Below are 22,348 nucleotides of genomic sequence, written 5' to 3' on the forward strand. Positions count from 1 at the left end.
CAGTCTCCTAAAAAATACTTCCCTGGAAAAGGTGGCCAGTCTTGTCTCGTCTCGTCTTGAAGGGCCCTACTGAAATCCCACACCGCCTCGCTAATCCCCATCGCGCCTTATTCTCTTATGTCTGCATAGTACGGGCATTCCGTCATTACATGCCTCCACGTCGCGTCACGAATAAATTCGTAAGTCACCCGACCATTGTCACTGTTCGTCCATCTAGTTTTCCACCTATCATCAAGACGCTTAAAAAAGAGTGCCTTGAGCCGCCTTACATCCCCATCTGCAAGCTCAGAAGCGGTGAGCTAATCCTCAAACACTAATGGAATTCCCTTTTTCACACTATACAGAATGGCCACGTAACTCACGAGTAAAACAAACGGAGGCGCGCCAAGCAATACCTGTGGTGCATCTGTTGAAACAGTCCTACACACAGGCAAGCCAGCCAACTTTGCCACCTTCTGACAAAGGAAGATCTTCTTTCGTCCTAAGACTGTCGCAGCAATTCCGTGCCATTCAGGCATTCCATAAGATGCGCAAGCAACAAATTAACCACCATATATAAACCAAACAGTGCGACGACTAAGACCTCAATCACTTCTCAGAACAAGCTTAACCATTGCGGCGATTCCGCGACAAGATGCCCTTGAGAATCATTGTCACGGTTTTGTCCTCCGCGACGTCAACTCCGCTCCATTCTCGCACAATGCCCATGGCAAGTTCACAGCGAGCATGTTTGGACTCTCCTTCAACCAGGATGAGGAGGTCATTCGCATATGCACTGATTTTGATGGACTCAGCGACACGTTCCAGCAGGAGATCCATCATGAGGTTTCATATACATGGAGAACAGATGGGCTCCTGAGGTCAGCCACGCTGGATATACTTCCAAACCGTATAGCTAGCACTAACCACGCAAACTCTTCTATCACAGAAGTAACTACGCCAGAGAAAAAGTTCCCGAAAACCTATTTCGCCTAATCTCGTGAGTATACTACGCCATGAAAGGTAATTAATCATGGCACTCGATTCTCTAACACAGTTCTGCACATGGATCCAGGCATCCACAGTGCTCTTTTCCTCCCGAAAGCCGAACTGGTACAGAGAAGTTCCCTCCCTAAATCTTGTCGCCATTATCTTCTCCAATACTTTTGCAAGCACAGGGAGGAGACTGATGCCCCTATACGATTTTGGATTGCTCCTCAATCGATCGGGCGATTTCAGATGGACTACGACTCGAGCACATTTCCACTCAGAGGGAAATAGCCTACTTCGACACATCGTGTGAGGATCAACATGGTCGGGTATAGCCTTCCAGATACTTTTACACAACTGTCCAGCCATACCGCCCATGCCAGGTGACCTTCCGCTTCTAAGCCGGCAAACACTGTCCACTATCTTGACCCTTTCCAGACTTGGATGAGGCACGATAATCTTCACACTGGGAGCCTGTTCGTGCTCATCCGCATCTGAAAAGAACGATCTCATTAACATTCTAGCACACTCGTTCCAAGAAGTCAACACATTGTCCCCCACTCTAAAACCTCCCAGGTCACCCTGACTAGAACCCTGTTGCCCACCGCGCCGGCACATGCGGTATACCTTGCCCCATGGATCATCTCTGTTGCCCTGTAATATCTTCTAAAGTGATCTTTCTTGCTCCTATTCAACAGTTGCTTGTACGTCCTCAAATTACTAGGTTAGGTTAGGTAAGAGTGTCAGTCTTTTACGGACTCACTTAGACAATTTTAAGTTTATTGTGATACCACAGCAGCAACATACCAAGACTTCTGGTGGGAATCGAACCCACGATCTCTGCACTGGTAATCCAAGCACGCTACCAGCTCGGCTACCAGGGCGCCCCCTCGAATTACTATCTCCTGCTGAAAAAAATTCTGTCTTGCACGGATTTGCACCTCGACCATCTTCGGTAGCCCACTTCGCTGTTGCAAGTAGAGCTTCGTAAAGTATATCTCCTAGAGTGCAGGGAAACTTTCCCTCTATGTTGCCGACTAGATCGTGAAGGGTGGTTTTAGTGCATTAGCATCACTTCCTACAATGAGGCTCTTCGTCCCTACAGAAGCGGCTTCAACAAACGACTTAAGGTTTGACGGCGGCATCTCTGAATCGTGTGCCACATATAGAGAAGCCAGCCAATAATGAGAACTGTCTATACGTACGATTCCTCCTTAGATGCTTCAATAGCTCCTGTCGAAGTACTTTCTGAGTTACGTGCTTCCCGCTGACGCACACCTTGAGCCCAGTCCAACCATATGACCCACCCACACAGCTGTGATGGACAATCAAGCCATCCTTTGGATGGTTGGTCTGACAACTGCAGTATATACCCAATGTATTACACGCGGTCTAAACCCCTAAATTTTGCCAATGGCTCTCTTGCAGGTGTATAGGGCAAAAGTTGCATTTCTTTCCCTTTCCAAAATGTTGAATCTGAAGTCCAATTTCCTGTCCAGCAAAACACCAAGGTATTTTGCGCTTTCTGTAAATGGAACATTCTCTCCACCCAAGGAGACAGGTTCCACTGAGACGAAAATCTTTCGCCTTCGTGTGGTAGGGTTTTCCTGCTTTCGGAATGAAAATGACCTTCGTGTCCCTCCATCCCACAGGTATATATGGCATTCTGAAACAAGCAGAGTATATCTCCCTAAGCCAGGGAACCAGTCTATCAGATACAGCTTGTAATTCAACCGGTGATACATCATCAGGGCCTGGCGACTTAAAGGAGTCGAAACTTCTTATCGCCCAAAGGATTTTCGGCTCAGACACAAGTTTTCTAATAGCCTTCGACGAATGCATACCAGTGACAACCTCTTCTTGCGCCACGTTGTCCGTTGGAGAATTTCCCGGGAAATGTGTTTCAAGGAGTAGTTCTAGTGCATCCTTTCTAGACATTGTTCATACATTCTCTGACTTCTGAATATACCCCACCGTAATAGGTCTCGAGGACAGCATCTTCCTTAGCTTAGAGGCCTCGGATGTATCCTCCACGGAGCTGCAGAATTCTACCCAGGATTTGCTCTGAGCCTTTCTAAGCTCGCCCTTATATTTTCTTAGCTCAGCCTTATAGATGTCTCAATCGTGTGGTGCTCTTGTGGCTTTTGATCTGTTGATATGTCTATATCGTCCGTAGTTGGCAGAATTTGTGCCGAAAATTATCTAAATCCGCCCTTCTTCTGTTAAGCCGAGGGACCACTTTTGCAGTATTTTCTCCAAAGCTGAAACTAATATAACGATGATCAAAGAAGCAGTGGTCATCCAACACTTTCCATTCGCATATTCTTCCACTTATATCTTCCGATACAAAGGTAATATCTAGTACCTCCAGCCTATTCCTGGTAATAAAGGTGGGTTTATCCTCTTTATTAAAAATCGCAAGATTGCATCTTATAATATATTCAATAAGCAGCTCACCCCTTTCGTTGACATCCGAACTTCCCCATATCTGGTGATGTGCATTAGCACCACTTCCTACAATGAGGCTTTTCTTCCCTACAGAAGCGGCTTGAACCAGCGACTTAAGGTTTGAAGGCGGCATCTCCGTATCGTGTGGCATATATAAGGAAGCCAGTCAGTAATAACACTTGTTTATTTCTAGACTGGCAACTATTGGGTTACCCAAAAAGTAATTGCGGATTTTTTAAAAGAAAGTAAATGCATTTTTAATAAAACTTAGAATGAACTTTAATCAAATATACTTTTTTTATACTTTTTTCTAAAGCAAGCTAAAAGTAACAGCTGATAACAGTCAGAAGAAAGAATGCAATTACAGAGTCACAAGCTGTTAAAAAATTTGTCAACGCCGACTATATGAAAAATCCGAATTACTTTTTGGGCAACCCAATACTAAACCTTCTGTGCTGAGCGACGCAAAATGAAAAACATTTAGACTTTTCTTTGCATGAGTACAGGTTCTGTGTCTCCCATTCCCGGTACCCTTGAGTAGTTTAAATCGCGGAGTTCTTAGTCCACGAACCTTTCTTCCACACTCCCGTGGTTGCTAGATAAGAACCACGTCAAATCCCCCTGCTGTTGTGTTAGCCTCGTCTTCTGATTCCACTAGGAGTTCATCATCACAAAATTCGTTAGATCTTGCCATGGTGAACTTCCGTACGCATCCAGAGGCAGGTGAGAAATCTGTGCAACCACTCTTTCTCCGGACACTGGACATTTGCGGTGCGGACGATTCCTCCAAAGATGTTTCACTAGCTTCTACTGTCGAAGTACTTTTTGAGATCCGTGCTTAACCGACCTGGACCACCCACCCAGAGCTTTTCGGGTCAAGTTTCGATACCATCCCCTTCTGTCTCGATTGTGGCAGGGGAATTTTCTGTCTCCTGCAATCCGCCAGACTTTAGCGATGTGGTCGATAGTTTCTCAGGCAAGTGTTCAGCAACAACTGCTGAGTCGTCTCCTGATCCCAACCCCACCACTACTATAGACCTACAGTTTCAGCTTGTTGAGGTCTGCGATGTCTCCGGTCACCATCAGCCTCATCCAAACTCTTGCAGTGGTTGAAAGTGTGGGATTACATTCCCTTAGTCTTCCAAGGATCTGAGGGAATCCTTGGTATCCAACCATGTGCCATTGGTCGAGAAGGTATATCGTCCTTCTTGACTAAATCTAGTGCTGCACCTGGCCAGATCTCACCAATCTTTTTTACCGCACAACGATACATTTCAATTCAGCGTTGATCCTCGAAGGCAACTAGTCTGTATCGGCACCGATACCAGCCTGAGTCTGGGTCTCCTCCAGTTTGTGACGATGCACAACGATTGTTTGTGTTTAATAAAAACAAAATACACGAACAATCGCATTTTATCTTCTCAACAGGAATTTCAGAGATAGTGTTTTTTAACTCTAGATGTTTTTCGCATATTTGTTCTTACTTATGTGGTTGTTTGTTTTGCTTGCAGCGCTCGTGGCATTGTCAAAGTTATTGGTTCAAAAAATTTAATATATGTAATTTTTTTTTTAAATCCATAACAATTTCTTTATATCAAATAATGAACATCGAATGTGATTCAACTAAAAAAACATAAATCTTGTCATAACTAAAGTCTGAATACAAATTTTAAGTTAAGTTTTAATGTTTTTAAATTTTTTGTTTATATTCCTAATAATAAAAAATAATAAAAATTAAAAAAAATAAAAAGAAAAAGTAAATCTTTTGAATCGTTTTTTTTCAAATCTTGACGTCTCTTTTGCGGCACTCTTAGTAGGATCGTTTGTGATTCCTTCCTTGAGTCACTATAAAAATACTTTATGACGTGTCTCTTAAGTAACGTGTCTCTTAAGTAACGTCAAGACAGTAGTCTCAGGCGGGGAACAGTTTCTCCCGGCTGAAGTAACTTTTGCGACGAAAAAACAGGTATCCCATTGAAACTTAACGCCTACACGTCACGTTTCGGTGACTCCTGGGATAGAAAATGTCATAAGTTAGTTACAAGTTGTTTCATCTCATGTTGGTTGTTGCCGTCTGCTGAATTCAACCAGTAGCCAGGTGTCAGTGATGAAAGAGGACGTCACAGAAATTATTAGTTATTGGAATTCGGTTAACAACGTTCGCTCGGCCCCGTGGCCCCGTGAAGTAAAAAACAAACCAATAAAATAATTTGTGAAACAAAGGAAAAGAGGATTGTAAATTTAAAAGAGAAGTAAAAAGTGCTTAAATAATTATTGTATATTAGAAGAAAAATTAAGAAAGCTTAAACCTTACCTTAGAACACAAAATAAATACTCAATAAAAGGCGCAAATTAGCATATGTATAAAAAAACAAAAATTACAAAATAAAACCAAAGGTGAATTGTATAAATAAAATAAAAATGTCTTGCTAAATAAAACTTAAGTGTATATACAATATATTGTAAAACTTAACTTACATTGCACTTTCCCCGAGTTTATACGTATAAGAATATATAAAGGAAATTAGATATAATTGAAATTTTTGGTAGCAGCCATGGCAAAACTATTAAAGGTGGTCTCATTTGTACAACAACCATAAATCATATGGTGCAATCCGTCATCTTGCCATCAAGCTGATCAACGTTTTGCCAACACACACAAAGAAATTTGTGTGCGTATGTGTACTCATGTGCATAGAGAATGCAGAACGCAGAGAATGTGCGGGGAAGAAGATGACAGCAAAGAGAGTGCAATCGAAAATCTGACAACTTAATACGTCAAATCTGACCGGATGTTAACAGCTGTTCGCCTGAGACTACCTTTTTAAACCCGCCTTGGGTAGCAGCCAAGACATTTATGTCGCTACTGAAAAATAATTGTGTGGTGTACAAGATGACGACAAACATTCATTTATAATTATGGCCGAATTTTAATCATTATTGGCTAATAAAGTATATATGTGCTGTAATTAATCGTTTTTATTTGCAAATAACATTATTTCATGTTGCATGGAGCTATTAAAACATACATTTTCATTCATAGTAGAAAGTAAAAAGTACCAATTCCTATTGGGTTGCCCAAAATTAATTGCGGATTTTTCATATAGTCGGCGTTGACAAATTTTTTCACAGCTTGTGACTTTGTAATTGCATTCTTTCTTCTGTCAGTTATCAGCTGTTACTTTTAGCTTGCTTTAGAAAAAAAGTGTATTTGATTAAAGTTCATTCTAAGCATTATTAAAAATGCATTTACTTTCTTTTCAAAAATCCGCAATTACTTTTTGGGCAACCCAATATTATGTCGCCCCGTTACGCAAAGAAAATATAATTTAGGTTAGGTTGAAAAAAGGGTGCAGATATTAATCCGCCCCATGCTACAAGGACATACACCTAAGCCAGTAACCGGCTTGTTGTGCGCTCTAAAAATTATATATTAACCTCTAAAAAGAAAAATTTAAGTTAGGAATTCCGTGCTACTTACAAAATCTTTAATTGTTTTCAGTACCACTTACCTAAGTTGGTTCATGTCTGGTATAATGTCTCCACCTAAATGTCGGTATCTGCTAGACGCGAAAGCCGGGCAATGACAAAGGAAATGCTCCAACGTCTCATCATCTTCCCGTCTGCTCTACACTTGCTATCACTTGCCGCACCGTTTTTACATAAGTGAGTTCGTAGTCCTATGCGTCCCGGTATGATACCAATAGCTACACTGAATTTCTTTTTGCTTCCTTTCAGTAATAGCCTCGTCTTCTCACGATCTGGATCCCCCATAGGATTTTCGCCGACCTACCGACCGTTTCGCTGTTCCACGATGTTGCATGCGCATTCGTGGCCCACTCCCTTAAATCGGACTGCGTCGACCCGAAAGGCTTTGGGTTAACCAAATTTATTTGTTATTTATATTAATTTTACTGACCGTAAAGATGTTCACTTTCGACGTCCTCGCGTTAGAACCACACCACTTCACACATTCCGTGATCGCCGGGATCTCCGCCTGCAGGACCGTATTATGGTCAGGCACTCTGAAATAGATCTCAGTCCTGGGTTCTCACTGTAGACCCCCAGGCCCACTCTGCCCTCTAGCTTTGATCCATCCGTGTAACATGACCTTCAAAATGGCAATACTATTGTAGGTTTCTAGACTGTGCCGATGGCAGCAGTGCCTCGCACTCGACTTCAAGCTTCATCTCAGGTATCCGATCGGACACCTCTTCCCTTCCTTCCAGGTTTCCTAACGTTGCCTCGATTATTCCGCGATGGTATGAACTTCTCCCGTCTTTAATCCATTCTCCCATCGTCTTAAGTCTCATAGCCGCAGTGGCCATCCAGTGGTCCTCATCGCTCCACCTATGCCAAGACAACATTTTCTCTGAACCTGTTGTATGGTCCTTATGTTGCACTTTTTCTCCATAGCAGTGCACCAGGCCCCATTTCGAGCCTAAGGCCCGTCTACACAGTGCCCAACATCTGTGAGCCTTCTCAATACGCTCCTGAATATGACACTTCCAATTCAGTTTCCTGTCCAAAATCATACCTAAGTATTTGACTTTGTCAGATATCGAAATCGTCTTATTGAGGAAACGTGGTGCATTAAATTGGCCCACCTTCGTCTTCCTCGTGAACACGCATATTTCAGTCTTCTCTGGGTTAACATTGAGACCTCTGGATCTAGTCATATTCCATACACAAAACCCAGTCATATGCCATATGCAAAACCCTTTCGGCCCTTCTGCATATGTAGCTCGTTCGGATCCTTACCTCTAAGAAGTATTATAACATCGTCTGCGTAGCAGACGGTTTCAAATCCCTCCTCAGTCAGCATCCATAATAGGTCATTTATGGTGGTCACCCATAGGAGTGGCGATAAAATGCGCCCCTGTGGCGTGCCCTGTGTCACTTTCTGCATATGGTTTATCCAGTCTCTAAGGACCGGGTCCACCCGTATCTGGTCTAAGCATTGGATCAGTGTGTCGGTCCGCACATTGTTAAAAGCCCCCTCGATGTCAATGCATACCGCCAGAGCGTACGTTTTGGCATCTTCTTCTTCTTTTTTATGCACAACTTCATGCAGAGCAGCCTCCAGCGACCTTCCATTGACATTGGCATGCTGTGTGCATTTGAGCAGTTCGCTCTTTATCATGGTGTCCACAATACGTTCCATGGTTTTTGTAGAAAGGACGAAGGCTTATGGGTCGGTAGGCCTTTGGTGTCGCATAACTTGCCTTGCCGGGCTTGGGTATAAACACCACCCTTGCCTCCTGCCAGGCTTTCGGAGTATATGTAAGTCCTTGGCACGCTGTGAAAACTTCGGCCAGACGGGGCGCCAGATAGTCTGTAGTAACGCCGGAAATATTCCATCATGTCCGGGTGACTGAAATGGTTTGAAGCTCCTCAAGGATTCCTTCACCATAAATATTATAAACCTTCGATAAACGTCATTATTCCAAGATTCCGGTGTCTCCGTGAGTCCCTTCGTATCCTGTGGAAAATGGGGTTTCATCAAAAGCCTCAACATGTCATGTCCTCCGTTGTCTCTGCTCTTACTCCCATGTTGTCTACTAAAGTTTCTGTTCGGACATGGGTTTTTGAGAGAAACTTTTTTATCCTGGCGGCGTCATTAACGCTGTCAACCTGTTCGCAGAAAAGCTTCCAGGACGCACGTTTTACCGCCCTCATAATCTTATTGTATTCCTTGAGCCGTATGTAATACACATCCCAATAAACTTCACCTTTTTTACGACGTGCTTTGTTAAAAAGTCTGCGGATCTCTTTCCCAATATAGCGAATCTCCCCGGTCATCCAGGGTTTTTCTTGGGCTGATTTCCTTTCCCGAAGAGGTCTACTATCTTCGAAAGACCGCACCAGTGCAGTCGTATTCCTGTTGGACAATCTAAGTTATCTTTCCACGTCTTCTTCTAAGTAGCCTTCCGAATTTTGTCCAGTTAGTTTTCAACTTATTCCGAAAGCTTATCGGATTCGGCCTAAACCTAAGTTTAGGATAGCACGGCCGGCGATGATCAGATTGAGAATGTTCCATAAAGACCCTCCTATACTGAATTTTCCGAACATATCTTCACATCCAATACCTCCACCCTAATTCTATTAACAAAGGTAGCGGCGCTATCAATATTAAGTGTTACTATTTCGTTAGTATTCAAGAACTCTGCCAGGGCTTGGCCCCGCTTATTAGTGTTGGTACTACCCCACTAAATGTGGTAAGGGTTCACATCACACCTTATTAATACCTCGTTCCCTGTCTGTTTTGCTTTCCTCGCCAGCCGTTGCAGCTCCGACGTGGGTGGCGATATCGGATAGTCGAAAGATATATAAAGTGATGCTCCACAGTCTCCCTATCTTACCACTGTTGCATCCGACGTTGACAACTCTGGAGAAAATATCTAATTACAATTTTTATGACAAATAATGCAGGTCCTTGGCCGAGTACCAGCATAGAATAATTGGTAGTTTATACGGCTCAGTCCAGATACTTTGTTCCGGGTCGTTCATGGCTCCTGAATTAAGTCAATATGAATTTTGCCCTTGCTGATTTTCTCCATCATAGCGTGTGTAGCAGTCTCGCTCCGGTGGAGGTTTATCTGGATTACCTCAATCATTGATCCTTCAGTTCTAAAGTCGGTAATGGTTCCATCGTTGGGTCCGTGTTCCTTAAGCTGTATTGCTTTTCCATTCCCTGTACTGCCTAATGTTCTAATACTAGGATCTTCGCCTTTCTTAGCCTTCCAAATCCTAAGTAAATGGGCTTCTTGGGAGTCGTTGATGGTATCATCGTGGGCTCCCTGTTCGTTGCGTTGCATTGAGACTCGTGTCGCTGCGCTGCCTAATGTTTCAATATTAGGATCTTTACCGATTCCAGTATTCCGAATCTTGAAGTCGGTGATGGGTCCGTCGTCGGGTTCCTGTTTGTTAGGCTGTGTTGGGTCTCTCGGCACTGCACTGCCTGATCCCAATAAACTTCACCTTTTTTACGACGTGCTTTGTTAAAAAGTCTGCGGATCTCTTTCCCAATATAGCGAATCTCCCCGGTCATCCAGGGTTTTTCTTGGGCTGATTTCCTTTCCCGAAGAGGTCTACTATCTTCGAAAGACCGCACCAGTGCAGTCGTATTCCTGTTGGACAATCTAAGTTATCTTTCCACGTCTTCTTCTAAGTAGCCTTCCGAATTTTGTCCAGTTAGTTTTCAACTTATTCCGAAAGCTTATCGGATTCGGCCTAAACCTAAGTTTAGGATAGCACGGCCGGCGATGATCAGATTGAGAATGTTCCATAAAGACCCTCCTATACTGAATTTTCCGAACATATCTTCACATCCAATACCTCCACCCTAATTCTATTAACAAAGGTAGCGGCGCTATCAATATTAAGTGTTACTATTTCGTTAGTATTCAAGAACTCTGCCAGGGCTTGGCCCCGCTTATTAGTGTTGGTACTACCCCACTAAATGTGGTAAGGGTTCACATCACACCTTATTAATACCTCGTTCCCTGTCTGTTTTGCTTTCCTCGCCAGCCGTTGCAGCTCCGACGTGGGTGGCGATATCGGATAGTCGAAAGATATATAAAGTGATGCTCCACAGTCTCCCTATCTTACCACTGTTGCATCCGACGTTGACAACTCTGGAGAAAATATCTAATTACAATTTTTATGACAAATAATGCAGGTCCTTGGCCGAGTACCAGCATAGAATAATTGGTAGTTTATACGGCTCAGTCCAGATACTTTGTTCCGGGTCGTTCATGGCTCCTGAATTAAGTCAATATGAATTTTGCCCTTGCTGATTTTCTCCATCATAGCGTGTGTAGCAGTCTCGCTCCGGTGGAGGTTTATCTGGATTACCTCAATCATTGATCCTTCAGTTCTAAAGTCGGTAATGGTTCCATCGTTGGGTCCGTGTTCCTTAAGCTGTATTGCGTTTCCATTCCCTGTACTGCCTAATGTTCTAATACTAGGATCTTCGCCTTTCTTAGCCTTCCAAATCCTAAGTAAATGGGCTTCTTGGGAGTCGTTGATGGTATCATCGTGGGCTCCCTGTTCGTTGCGTTGCATTGAGACTCGTGTCGCTGCGCTGCCTAATGTTTCAATATTAGGATCTTTACCGATTCCAGTATTCCGAATCTTGAAGTCGGTGATGGGTCCGTCGTCGGGTTCCTGTTTGTTAGGCTGTGTTGGGTCTCTCGGCACTGCACTGCCTGATATTTTAGTATTAGGATCTTTGCTTATCCTAGTCTTTCCAATATTGCGAGATGACGTGATTGTCTCGTTGTCGGCCTTCTTGGGACCGATGATCTGGTGGAATCCAGCCGGATGCACAGCCGATATTGATGACTGCATAAGCCAACTCATTTCTGTTGTGCTTTCTCGCCACTCTGGCGTAAGAGGGCGACTCCTAACCATTCTCAGCGACCATCTTCCGAGTCAGAAACACCACCTTTACTTAAAGGCTGGGGACGAACTGTACATCCCTCTGGATTATCCATCTCTTCCTAATTAATTGATCTGACGACTAGTTGTGCGCTTGAAGCATTACTCTCGACTACAGATGCCAAGGCACCCACACCTATAGGAGGGGAGGACAACACGCTACGGTCTGACCCCACCACCGCAGATATTGAGTCTTTGGAGTCCATTTCTAGCCTACTCCAAAAGACTTAAATTTTTTTTTTCGTAATAGGTAGTACCTATCCAGAGATAGGGTTATATTTTTTTTTTTTTTTTCTTTGAGGAGCGAAATAAAAACACGTCTGCTCCACTTAACGGCTACATGACAATTGTATTTGAGCTGCGAACGAAATTTTCGGTAGCGGTAAGGAAAATTCCGTTTAGGATAACTCAATGCATTTCTTATGGTAACGAAAATTTTGCCAGATGCGCTTTACCTGGAAACCGCACATCACATCACTTAGCAAACAACTACATAGATCGTCCTATGTTTTATACCACCTCAATAACTGCGCAAATCTATTTGTAACCCAACAAGCCTGTTATTCACTAGCTGAGTCATACATACGATATGGAGTAACAGCATTTGGTAACGTAAGACCCTGTAAAACTTTACAACAATCTCAAAATCGTCTTATAAAACTACAAATGAAAAATTGAACTGCCCAACTTACAACAATACACTCAACATTCAGAGTCTTTATAAAACAAGAATTATAAATGGATAATTTGGGGGGCTACGGGTTCTGTTGGTTTGACTTGGCAACTCCCCGGGACTTCCTTAGTTATGCCATTGGCTCCCATATATGTAAACCGATGTCCAGTAGTCTTCTACGGCCTCAAGAAGCTTCAATTATTGGCCGAAGTTTTGCATAAGGCGCACATGTGTTATGTCATCGATAACATTGTTGTTAGATTTATGCTATCTGTGACGCTGTCCATCGGTATAAACTGCGCGTAGTCTCTAACGATTTTACAAATCTTCTTGGACTTTGCTCAATTCTAGTATTACATAAAATTATTTACTCTGCTGAGTCTAAATACCTACATGATCGATTGGGTTTCTCAAGGTCAGCTAGGTTAAACATTATATACTGATAAGATTTCGATATCTCATTTCTGAACGACAATTTTTCATAAATAATAATCGTCTTTGAAGCTACCTTCCATCTAGATGACGATTAACACAAAATTACAATGTTTTCAAATTTAACCTTAACAGGCACTTCAATTCATTACAATTATTTTGAATTAAATACTGATTGTGGCAGAAAGGGCGGGTTAGATTTTCATACATAAATTAAAGACATTATATTATATACAATATTTATATAACGGCAGCTTTGCGGAATCGATAGTACTAATAATAAGTTAATACTTTTTGTACTATGAATATATAAATACAAATACATCCAAGAGAAGGCGGCATATTTCGCAACCAATTAATAGACAATTTCCGTGCGAATGAAGTTAGTGCTAGGCTTTAGGAAAAATAAATATCTCAAAAGTCATTTCATACCAGCTGACGCTACCTTTAGTCATTTTGCCGTTTCATATTAGGATTTTATTGGTAACACTACTTGTTTCTACAAATGTAGTAGAAAGTACTATAGTCGTATTAAATGACTTCGAAAAATTAATAAATACGTTTGAAAAAGTTCCAAACTTTGTTCACCTACCTTGAAGTTAATATTCATTAGAACAGAATCAATGCTAACTGGATTTTAAAAGTTTATCAATTGTGTAATATTAGAAGTATGTCAACCGTCACAAAGTCAGTCGATGACTCTCTTTATCCAATAGCAGTATTAATAGACGATCTTAGAAATGAAAATGTTCAGGTAACTTAACACAAAATTAAAAAAGATGCATAATGTTTGAATATTTCGGAATTAAATGCCGGTACACCGCCCAACCGAAATTTCGGTTGTCCGATAAAAATGCATTGACCCATATCTTAAGGTTGGCACTATATTCGTTTTTCACAGTTGAAAACACATATTTTTCACGGTTATTTTTTTTAAACACTACAAAAATCTCAATGAAAACATAATACTTTCGAACAAATGTTTTCATAAGTAATGAGGTAATGACCTATTAAATGAAATCAGCAAGTTGTTTTCTTGAAAATCTACTATCTGAAAAAAGTAATCACGAAAAAATGTTGCGAAAAACGAACATAGTATAATTCAACGGCGGTATTGAAAATTTGATTTGGAAGTACGCAGCTTAAAGGTGACACTATATTCGCTTTAAGCAAGTTTTTTCATGATTACTTTTTTTTTAGATAATAGATTTTGAAACAAAAAACTTGCTGATTTCATTCATCCCTCATTTCTTAGGATACATTTTTTCATAAAAGTATTACGTTATTTTTGTAGAGTTTCAAAATGTAACCGTGATAAACATGTGTTCTCACCCGTGAAAAACGAATATAGTACCAGCCTTTATATAAGTTTCTTGAGAGTTACAGGGTCTCGTAACAATTTTTGCTTAGATCACTTCAAAAAATGTGTAAGTTGTTGGGAAAAAGCGTAAAAAACGAACAAAATAAAGTATTGATGTTCGTTGTCATATATAATCTAGGCAACCATTTTTCAGTGGAGGTCTATAAGTTTTTTGATTTTAAGCCTATTACTAAGTTCACTCGCAGCGAAAATGCCAATTAATTGATTGCAAAATCTGACTGACACTTCTCGTCACTAGAACATAAACGAAAGTCAAAAACAACTCACAAAAGAGTTGGTTGCGGCCCACTTCGTAAGGAATGGAAGCCCAGTACTGACTTCGACTTTTCACCCAAACAACTTAAAAAACGCATTATATTGTAAAATGGTGACGAAATAGTCGTATATTTCGTATATTTCGCGTGTCGTATATTTCGCTTCAGTCAATTGCAGATGTAATGATATGCTTACAAAATTGGCACCAATCAACTCTGCTTTAATGATGTTGTCTTCGTTGTGTGTCATTGTTAGACATTTGTTTGTGCTCTGGCGACGAATATCGTTTAATAGGAATCTTCGGTGCGAATGAAGTCAGTATCAGAACCGAATCAACGCTTGTGATATGCACCTTAAACGCAATGAATTCGATCCGTTTTTAAAACGAATCATAACTGGAGATGAAAAATGGATTGTTTACAACAACGTTAGTCGAAAACGATCATGGTCCAAGCATGGTGAACCAGCTCAAACCACTTCAAAGGCTGATATCCACCAAAAGAAGGTTATGCTGTCTGTTTGGTGGGATTGGAAGGGTGTGGTATATTTTGAGCTGCTTCCAAGGAACCAAACGATTAATTCGGATGTTTACTGTCAACAATTGGACAAACTGAATACAGCCATCAAGGAGAAGCGACCAGAATTGGTCAATCGTAAAGGTGTCATATTCCACCAGGACAACGCTAGACCGCACACATCTTTGGTCACTCGCCAAAAACTGAGTGAGCTTGGTTGGGAACTTTTGATGCATCCACCATATAGCCCTGACCTTGCACCATCAGACTACCCTTTATTTCGATCTTTGCAGAACTCCTTAAATGGTAAAACTTTCGGCAATGATGAGGCTATAAAATCGCACTTGGTTCAGTTTTTTGCAGATAAAGGCCAGAAGTTCTATGAGCGTGGAATACTAAATTTGCCAGGAAGAAGGCAAAAGGTTATCGAACAAAATGGCAAATATATATTTGGTTAAAGTTCATTCAAAGTTTTATTAAAAATGCATTTACTTTCTTTTAAAAAATCCGCAATTACTTTTAAGGCAACCCAATATAAATCTGAACCGATTTCTATGAAATTCACCAGTAATATTAGAAGACTCTTCTTGCCAAATTTTGAGAGAATCGATTAACAAATGATCACTTTATTGCAATATTTCTCAATATCGGACGAACATATATATATATATGAGAGCTAAATCTGAACGGATTTCTTCTTAGATATTATGGTGGTCATCGTGGAAAGCGCTGTACTAAATGTTGGGAAGATTGGTCAATAAATGTGCCTGAAGTGACGATAGAAGTGAAAATCGGGCGATATATATATATATATATATATATATATATATATATATATATGAGAGCTATACCTAAATCTTAACCGCTTTCTAGGACACCCGTAGTGTCGAGAGTCATAAGAAAATTCTTCCTGCCAAATTTTGAGAAAATCGATTAACAAGTGACAAGTGGCTTCGTCTCTAGGCCGAAAAACATGCCTGTACCAAATTTGAAAACGATCGGATGAAAATTGAGACTTGTAGTTTTTACACAAATTAATATGGACAGACAGACGGACATAGCTTAATCGAATCAGAAAGTGATTCTCAGTCGATCGGTACAACATGGATGTCGAAAAGCCTAACATAAGTCACTGTGTCGAATTTCAGTTAAATCGGATTATAAATGCGCCTTTTTTGGGGCCAAGACTTTAAATCGAGATATCGGTCTATATGTGGAGGGGCGTAACTCAACTCACCGTCCCAAATTTCGACAACATCGGACAATAAATTCGCCTTTTATGGGTCCGAAACAATAAATCGAGAGATCAGTCTATATGGTAGCCATACCAATCTTTGGGACGAATCTTATTTACCTTCCACCATGGATCGCATTGTCGAGCTCTTCGCGCAGTTTATCTTTTTTGGCAAAAAAATTAATCATTAATTAAGAACTGTTATGGTATTGGCGCTATATCAAGTTATAGTCCGATTCGAACCATAAGTGAATTGAATGCTGAACATTGTAGAAGTCATTGTGTAATATTTCAGTTCATTCGGATAAGAATTGCGCCTTGTAGAGGCTTAAGAAGCAAAATCGAGAGATCGGTTTATATGGGAGCTGTATCCAGTATAGATTGATTCACACCATATTCGACACGCATGTCGAAGGTAATGGGAAAAGCCGTTGTACAAAATTTCTGTCAAATCGGATGAGAATTGCGCTCTCTAAAGGCTATGTCAGCTATATCACGTTATGTACCCATTTGCGCCATACTTAGCACAGTTGTTAGAAGTCATAACAAAACATCTCATGCAAAATTTCAGTCAAATCGGATGAGAATTGACTCCAAAACACCGCATGCAGAGTTACATCCAAATCGGATAAGAATTGTGCCTTCTAAAAGCTCAAGACGTCAAGGCCCAAGAACGGTTTATATGGCAACTATATCAAGTTATGTACCGATATGAACTATACTCAGCACAGTTGTTGGAAGTGATACCAAAACACCGACCTACACTATTAAGAAGTATTTGTGCAAAATTTTAAGCGGCTAACTTTACTCCTTCAAAAGTTTGCGTGCTTTCGACAGACAGACGGACGGACATGGCTAGTTCGACTTAAAATGTTACGACGATCAAGAATATATACACTTTATGGGGTCTTAGACGCATATTTCAAGGTTTTGCAAACAGAATGACGAAATTAGTATACCTCCATCCTATGGTGGAGGGTATAAAAATATATGCATATTAATTAAACCTAAAAAGCATGCTTTTACCCTCCACCATTGATCGCATTTGTTGAGTTCTTTCCCAGTATCTCTTTTTAGGCACACAAAGGATAAAATAAAATAATTGCTATGCTAATTGAATTGAGTGTTGGAAACCACAGTAGAAGTCTATGGGTAAAATTTCAGCGAAATCGAATAACAATTGGGCCTTTTATGGTCTCAAAAAGTAAAATAGGGATATCGGTTTATAGAGAAGCTTTATCAGGCTGAAGATCGATATTCCAAAATGCCACAACTCTTAAGTATAAGCTTCAAAACTATTGTACTTCTCTTTGTTGGACTCGTGTTAAAATATTTAATGATTTTGCAAATTATTGGGTTGCCTAAAAAGTTATTGCGGATTTTTTAAAAGAAAGTAAATGCATTTTTAATAAAACTTTGAATGAACTTTAATCAAATATATAATTGCCATTTTGTTCGATAACCTTTTGCCATCTTCCTGGCAAATTTAGTATTCCACGCTCATAGAACTTTTGGCCTTTATCTGCAAAAAACCGGACCAAGTGCGATTTTATAGCCTCATCATTGCCGAAAATTTTACCATTTAAGGAGTTCTGCAAAGATCGAAATAAATGGTAGTCTGATGGTGCAAGGTCGGGGCTATATGACGGATGCATCGAAAGTTCCCAGCCAAGCTCACTCAGTTTTTGGCGAGTGACCAAAGATGTGTGCGGTCTAGCGTTGTCCTGGTGGAATATGACACCTTTACGATTGACCAATTCTGGTCGCTTCTCCTTGATGGCTGTATTCAATTTGTCCAATTGTTGACAGTAAACATCCGAATTAATCGTTTGGTTCCTTGGAAGCAGCTCAAAATATACCACACCCTTCCAATCCCACCAAACAGACAGCATAACCTTCTTTTGGTGGATATCAGCCTTTGAAGTGGTTTGAGCTGGTTCACCATGCTTGGACCATGATCGTTTTCGACTAACGTTGTTGTAAACAATCCATTTTTCATCTCCAGTTATGATTCGTTTTAAAAACGGATCGAATTCATTGCGTTTAAGGTGCATATCACAAGCGTTGATTCGGTTTGTTAAATGAATTTCTTTCAATAAATGTGGTACCCATATTAAAATTGACGCCAAACAAACAAATGTAAACAAACTTTCGCGCACTTTTTTTCTAAGGCAAGCTAAAAGTAACAGCTGATAACTGACAGAAGAAAGAATGCAATTACAGAGTCACAAGCCGTTGAAAAAATTTGTCAACGCCGACTATATTACTACTATATTACCGACAATCACGTTATGGGTACATAACGTGATATAGCTGACATATAAACCGATCTGGGGTCTTGACTTCTTGAGCCTCTAGAGAGCGCAATTCTCATCGGATTTGACAGAAATTTTATACAACGGCTTTTCCCATTACCTTCAACATGCGTGTCGAATATGGTCTGAATCATTCTATAGCTGGATACAGCTTCCATATAAACCGATCTCCCGATTGTGCTTCTTAAGCCCCTACAAGGCGCAATTCTTATCCGAATGAACAGCATTCAATTAACTTATGGTTCGAATCGGACTATGACTTGATATAGCTCCAATAGCATAACACTTCTTATTCATTATTATTTGTTTGCCTAAAAAGATAAACTGCACAAAGAGCTCGACAAATGCGATCCATGGTGGAGGGTATATAAGATACAGACTTATTATTAAGTCTGTAAATAATAAATCCTTGCAGACAAATATAAAATATACATATATAAAAGACCAATTATTATTGGTAACAACGACTCGTATTTAAATTTAAATGCAAGATACTTTTTCGATCTCGCAAACTTTTATTTTCAGACAAATTGAAGATGTGATTGTACTTATTAAAATCACAACAAAGGCGACGAAGAGGATCATTTTTAGAGTAATCTCTTTGAAAAATTGTATGAAAAGGAGATGAAAATTCTGAAGATATTTTGTAATGTAGGACATTCGTTGGAAATTTATGATTTAAAATCTTTTTGCGGCTAAACTGTGTTGGTAACTTAATCAGATTAAACCAGAATTTATATGAAGGTAATGTTTGATATTTCAATCCATCGTAAATAAACAAAAGAAATTGTTTTTTTTTTTTTTTTTTTTTTTTTTTTGATTCATTGTCTTTCCAGTCGAGCCTAATGACCAAGCGAATGCAACATCCAAAGTAGAGATGGATAATTGAGTCTTGAAAAAAATAAATTGCCAGTTCCTCAGACAAGGCAGGACACATGTCATCCCACTGGTGGACGCGTTTCGATAATTGTGTTTCATTATCTCATCGGCACCATCGTGAACTATGTTCGTCCGTCTGACCGGCCTACAGTTCACAGACTGTTGTTCGTAGTACTTATAGTTGAGATCATAAGCACAAATCCTATGTGAAATCTCAACTACTACTACCAGACTGTTCGCTGTAAGCTTTTTCACTGAGCAATATCTCTTCAAACAGACTCCAACTTCCCTCTATGGCTTTTGGATTCATTTTATTCCCTTGTCAACGTGGCAACGTCCGCCTGCCGACGTCAACATGACCACCACACATGTGCTGGATTTTGTTTTGGAGACGAGCTTTTCATTTTCCGTTTAGAAACAACAACTTTGAAAGCTGTTTTTCTAAGTTCCCCGTGTTCAGTGTGTACTATCATCTTTTTCATCTGTTTAGCTTTTTAACGGCCGGTCATGCGAGTCAATTTTTTTTTTGATACATTGTCTTTCAAGTCGAGCTTAATGACCAAGCGAATGCAACATCCAAAGAAGAGATTGATAATTGAGTCTTGAAGAAAAGAAATTGCCAGTTCCTCAGACAAGGCAGGACACATGTCAACCCTAGCCTGTTGTTCGTAGTACTTATAGCTGAGATCATAAGCACAAATCCTATGTGAAATCTCCACTATTACTACCAGACTTTTCGCTGTAAGCTTTTTCACTGAGCAATATCTCTTCAAACAGACTCCAACTCTCCTCTATAGCTTTTGCATTCATTTTATTCCCTTGTCAACTTGTCAAATTGATTCTGTACAGATTCAGTTATGTCGGAGTATATATTGTAGTATAAACAGGATTCCATATTACCGAACCATATTCCAGTGTACAACGTATCGAAGATATATATAAATTCTTCGTGATAGAGGTGTAAGTTAGTTCCTTACTTCATTTCTTCATAAACCCAAGTGAACCCTAAGCCTTGTTAACCATTGCCGATATATGTGCCTTAAAATTGAATCTGCTATCTAAGAGGATGCCGAGGTATATGAATGTTTCTACCATCTGAAGTTCACGCCTAGAAAGAAATTAACTCGTATTCAAATGTCCAGCTCGTTAAAAAGACATTTGTTTACCTTTCTTAATATTGATCTGCATAAGATTTATTGGGTTGCCCAAAAAGTAATTGCGGATTTTTTAAAAGAAAGTAAATGCATTTTTAATAAAGCTTAGAATGAACTTTAATCAAATATACTTTTTTTACACTTTTTTTCTAAAGCAAGCTAAAAGTAACAGCTGATAACTGACGGAAGAAAGTATGCAATTACAGAGTCCAAGCTGTGAAAAAATTTGTCAACGCCGACTATATGAAAAATCCGCAATTACTTTTTGGGCAACCCAATACTTCACACCTATTGGTAAAGTTATCAAAATCACCCTGTTGTTGTTTTAGCAGTTTGTTGTTTTCAATCTTTCGAATGCTTGATGCTGTTGAGTGTCAAGACCCAGGAACTCTGCGAATAAGATGGGGTGCGTCCAGAGGGATCTGGTTCTGAGTCGAGTAGGTCTGGCTGGGCAGGTAATCAGATGACGTGTATCGTGTGGTCCATGGTCACAATCGGGACATACTTCTTGCACGTCGGCAGCAATCCTTGCTCTGTAGGAGTTGAGGCGGCTGCATCTTCCAGAACGTAATTGAACCAGAACTATGTTTGCACAGCACCTTGCAACATATTCAGTATGACTATACTCCTGTAGTGAAGTGACGCCAAAGCAAGATTGGAAATGTACCCACTCCATGCATAGGTTACACCTCACCGAAATCGACCGATGATGGAGGCGGTTCTGGCAAACCGAACAGACCCAGAGTCTGGGGTTCTTTTCGATTCCGGCACGGAACAGAAGCGTGCGGAGAAGGCACTCCGGGGTGTGCCTCTCCCATGACGAAAAAAGACGAACACGTACACTGGGGCGGCAGCCCTTGCCGATGAAGGATTCCATCGGGTAAATCCCATACATACAACCGGCTGCCATGGGATTGTAAAAGCCTGTAAAAAGAATTGGCCAAAAGTATCGTTAAATGAGCATCTGCGTACATTAGTACATGAGAGTGGTTGATAACTTGAGGCAAGTCATTTATAAACAGAGTGTTTGTTTGCGCATACTGCTCTCATCTACATCTGTTGTTAAATAAATTTGAAGTTGCTAAAAACCAGCTCAGAAGATACAAAAACTCGTTTGTCATTGTGTTTCACAAATCTTTGAAAGTGCTTTTCACTAGCTGTGGAGTAAATTTAAGAACAGGTTTTCATCATTTCGTCGCTGATTGTGTTTTCTTATTTGCTGTTTTTCTATCGTTTGTTATGAATAGTCAGAGCTTATTTGTTCCTTAATTTGTTATTGTACTCTCTTGAATAAACCATCGAAGCATTGTCTTACTCCGGTGTTGTTGTAATTGCTGTCATCATCGTTGCTGTGCTCTGTGTCTATCCTACATTTGTCAACTCTACTCTACTCACCACACCAAAGGTAGTTGAACACGCTAAGCTTTTCACTTCATTGGTGCTGTCCAAAATGTAAAATTTATGATGCTGAATTTTTTCACATTTTTTAAGAATTCAAAACAAGAATTTGAAGTCATAAGTTATGAACTTAGTATGGTTGTTGAATAGATTGCGATATATAAAGAAATGTTCACTAATGCCGCTAGTCTTGAGAAATGTCTACATTCACCTTCAGACTCTTTAAGGAAAAGAAAAAACCCCGTTAATGTCA

At 40.2% G+C, this 22,348-nt stretch overlaps 1 protein-coding gene across 7 annotated transcripts in view; it reads left to right on the top strand.

Moving 5' to 3' along the window:
* LOC106092193 (serine/threonine-protein phosphatase PP2A 65 kDa regulatory subunit) overlaps window positions 1-22,348 on the top strand; it is a 253,513-nt gene that overhangs the window by 26,158 nt on the left and 205,007 nt on the right. Inside the window, exon 1 of one of the 7 annotated variants that reach the window (XM_059364667.1) lies at window positions 13,537-13,718. The exons of the other annotated variants lie outside the window; for them this stretch is intronic. Within the exon in view, the coding sequence (XP_059220650.1) occupies window positions 13,635-13,718 (84 nt within the window). The 5' untranslated portion in view covers window positions 13,537-13,634. Of the gene's footprint in view, window positions 1-13,536; window positions 13,719-22,348 lie in introns of those variants that run through there. 7 annotated transcript variants of the gene reach the window in all.

This window comes from Stomoxys calcitrans, chromosome 3 (genome assembly GCF_963082655.1).
Source record: "Stomoxys calcitrans chromosome 3, idStoCalc2.1, whole genome shotgun sequence".
NCBI lineage: Eukaryota > Metazoa > Arthropoda > Insecta > Diptera > Muscidae > Stomoxys > Stomoxys calcitrans.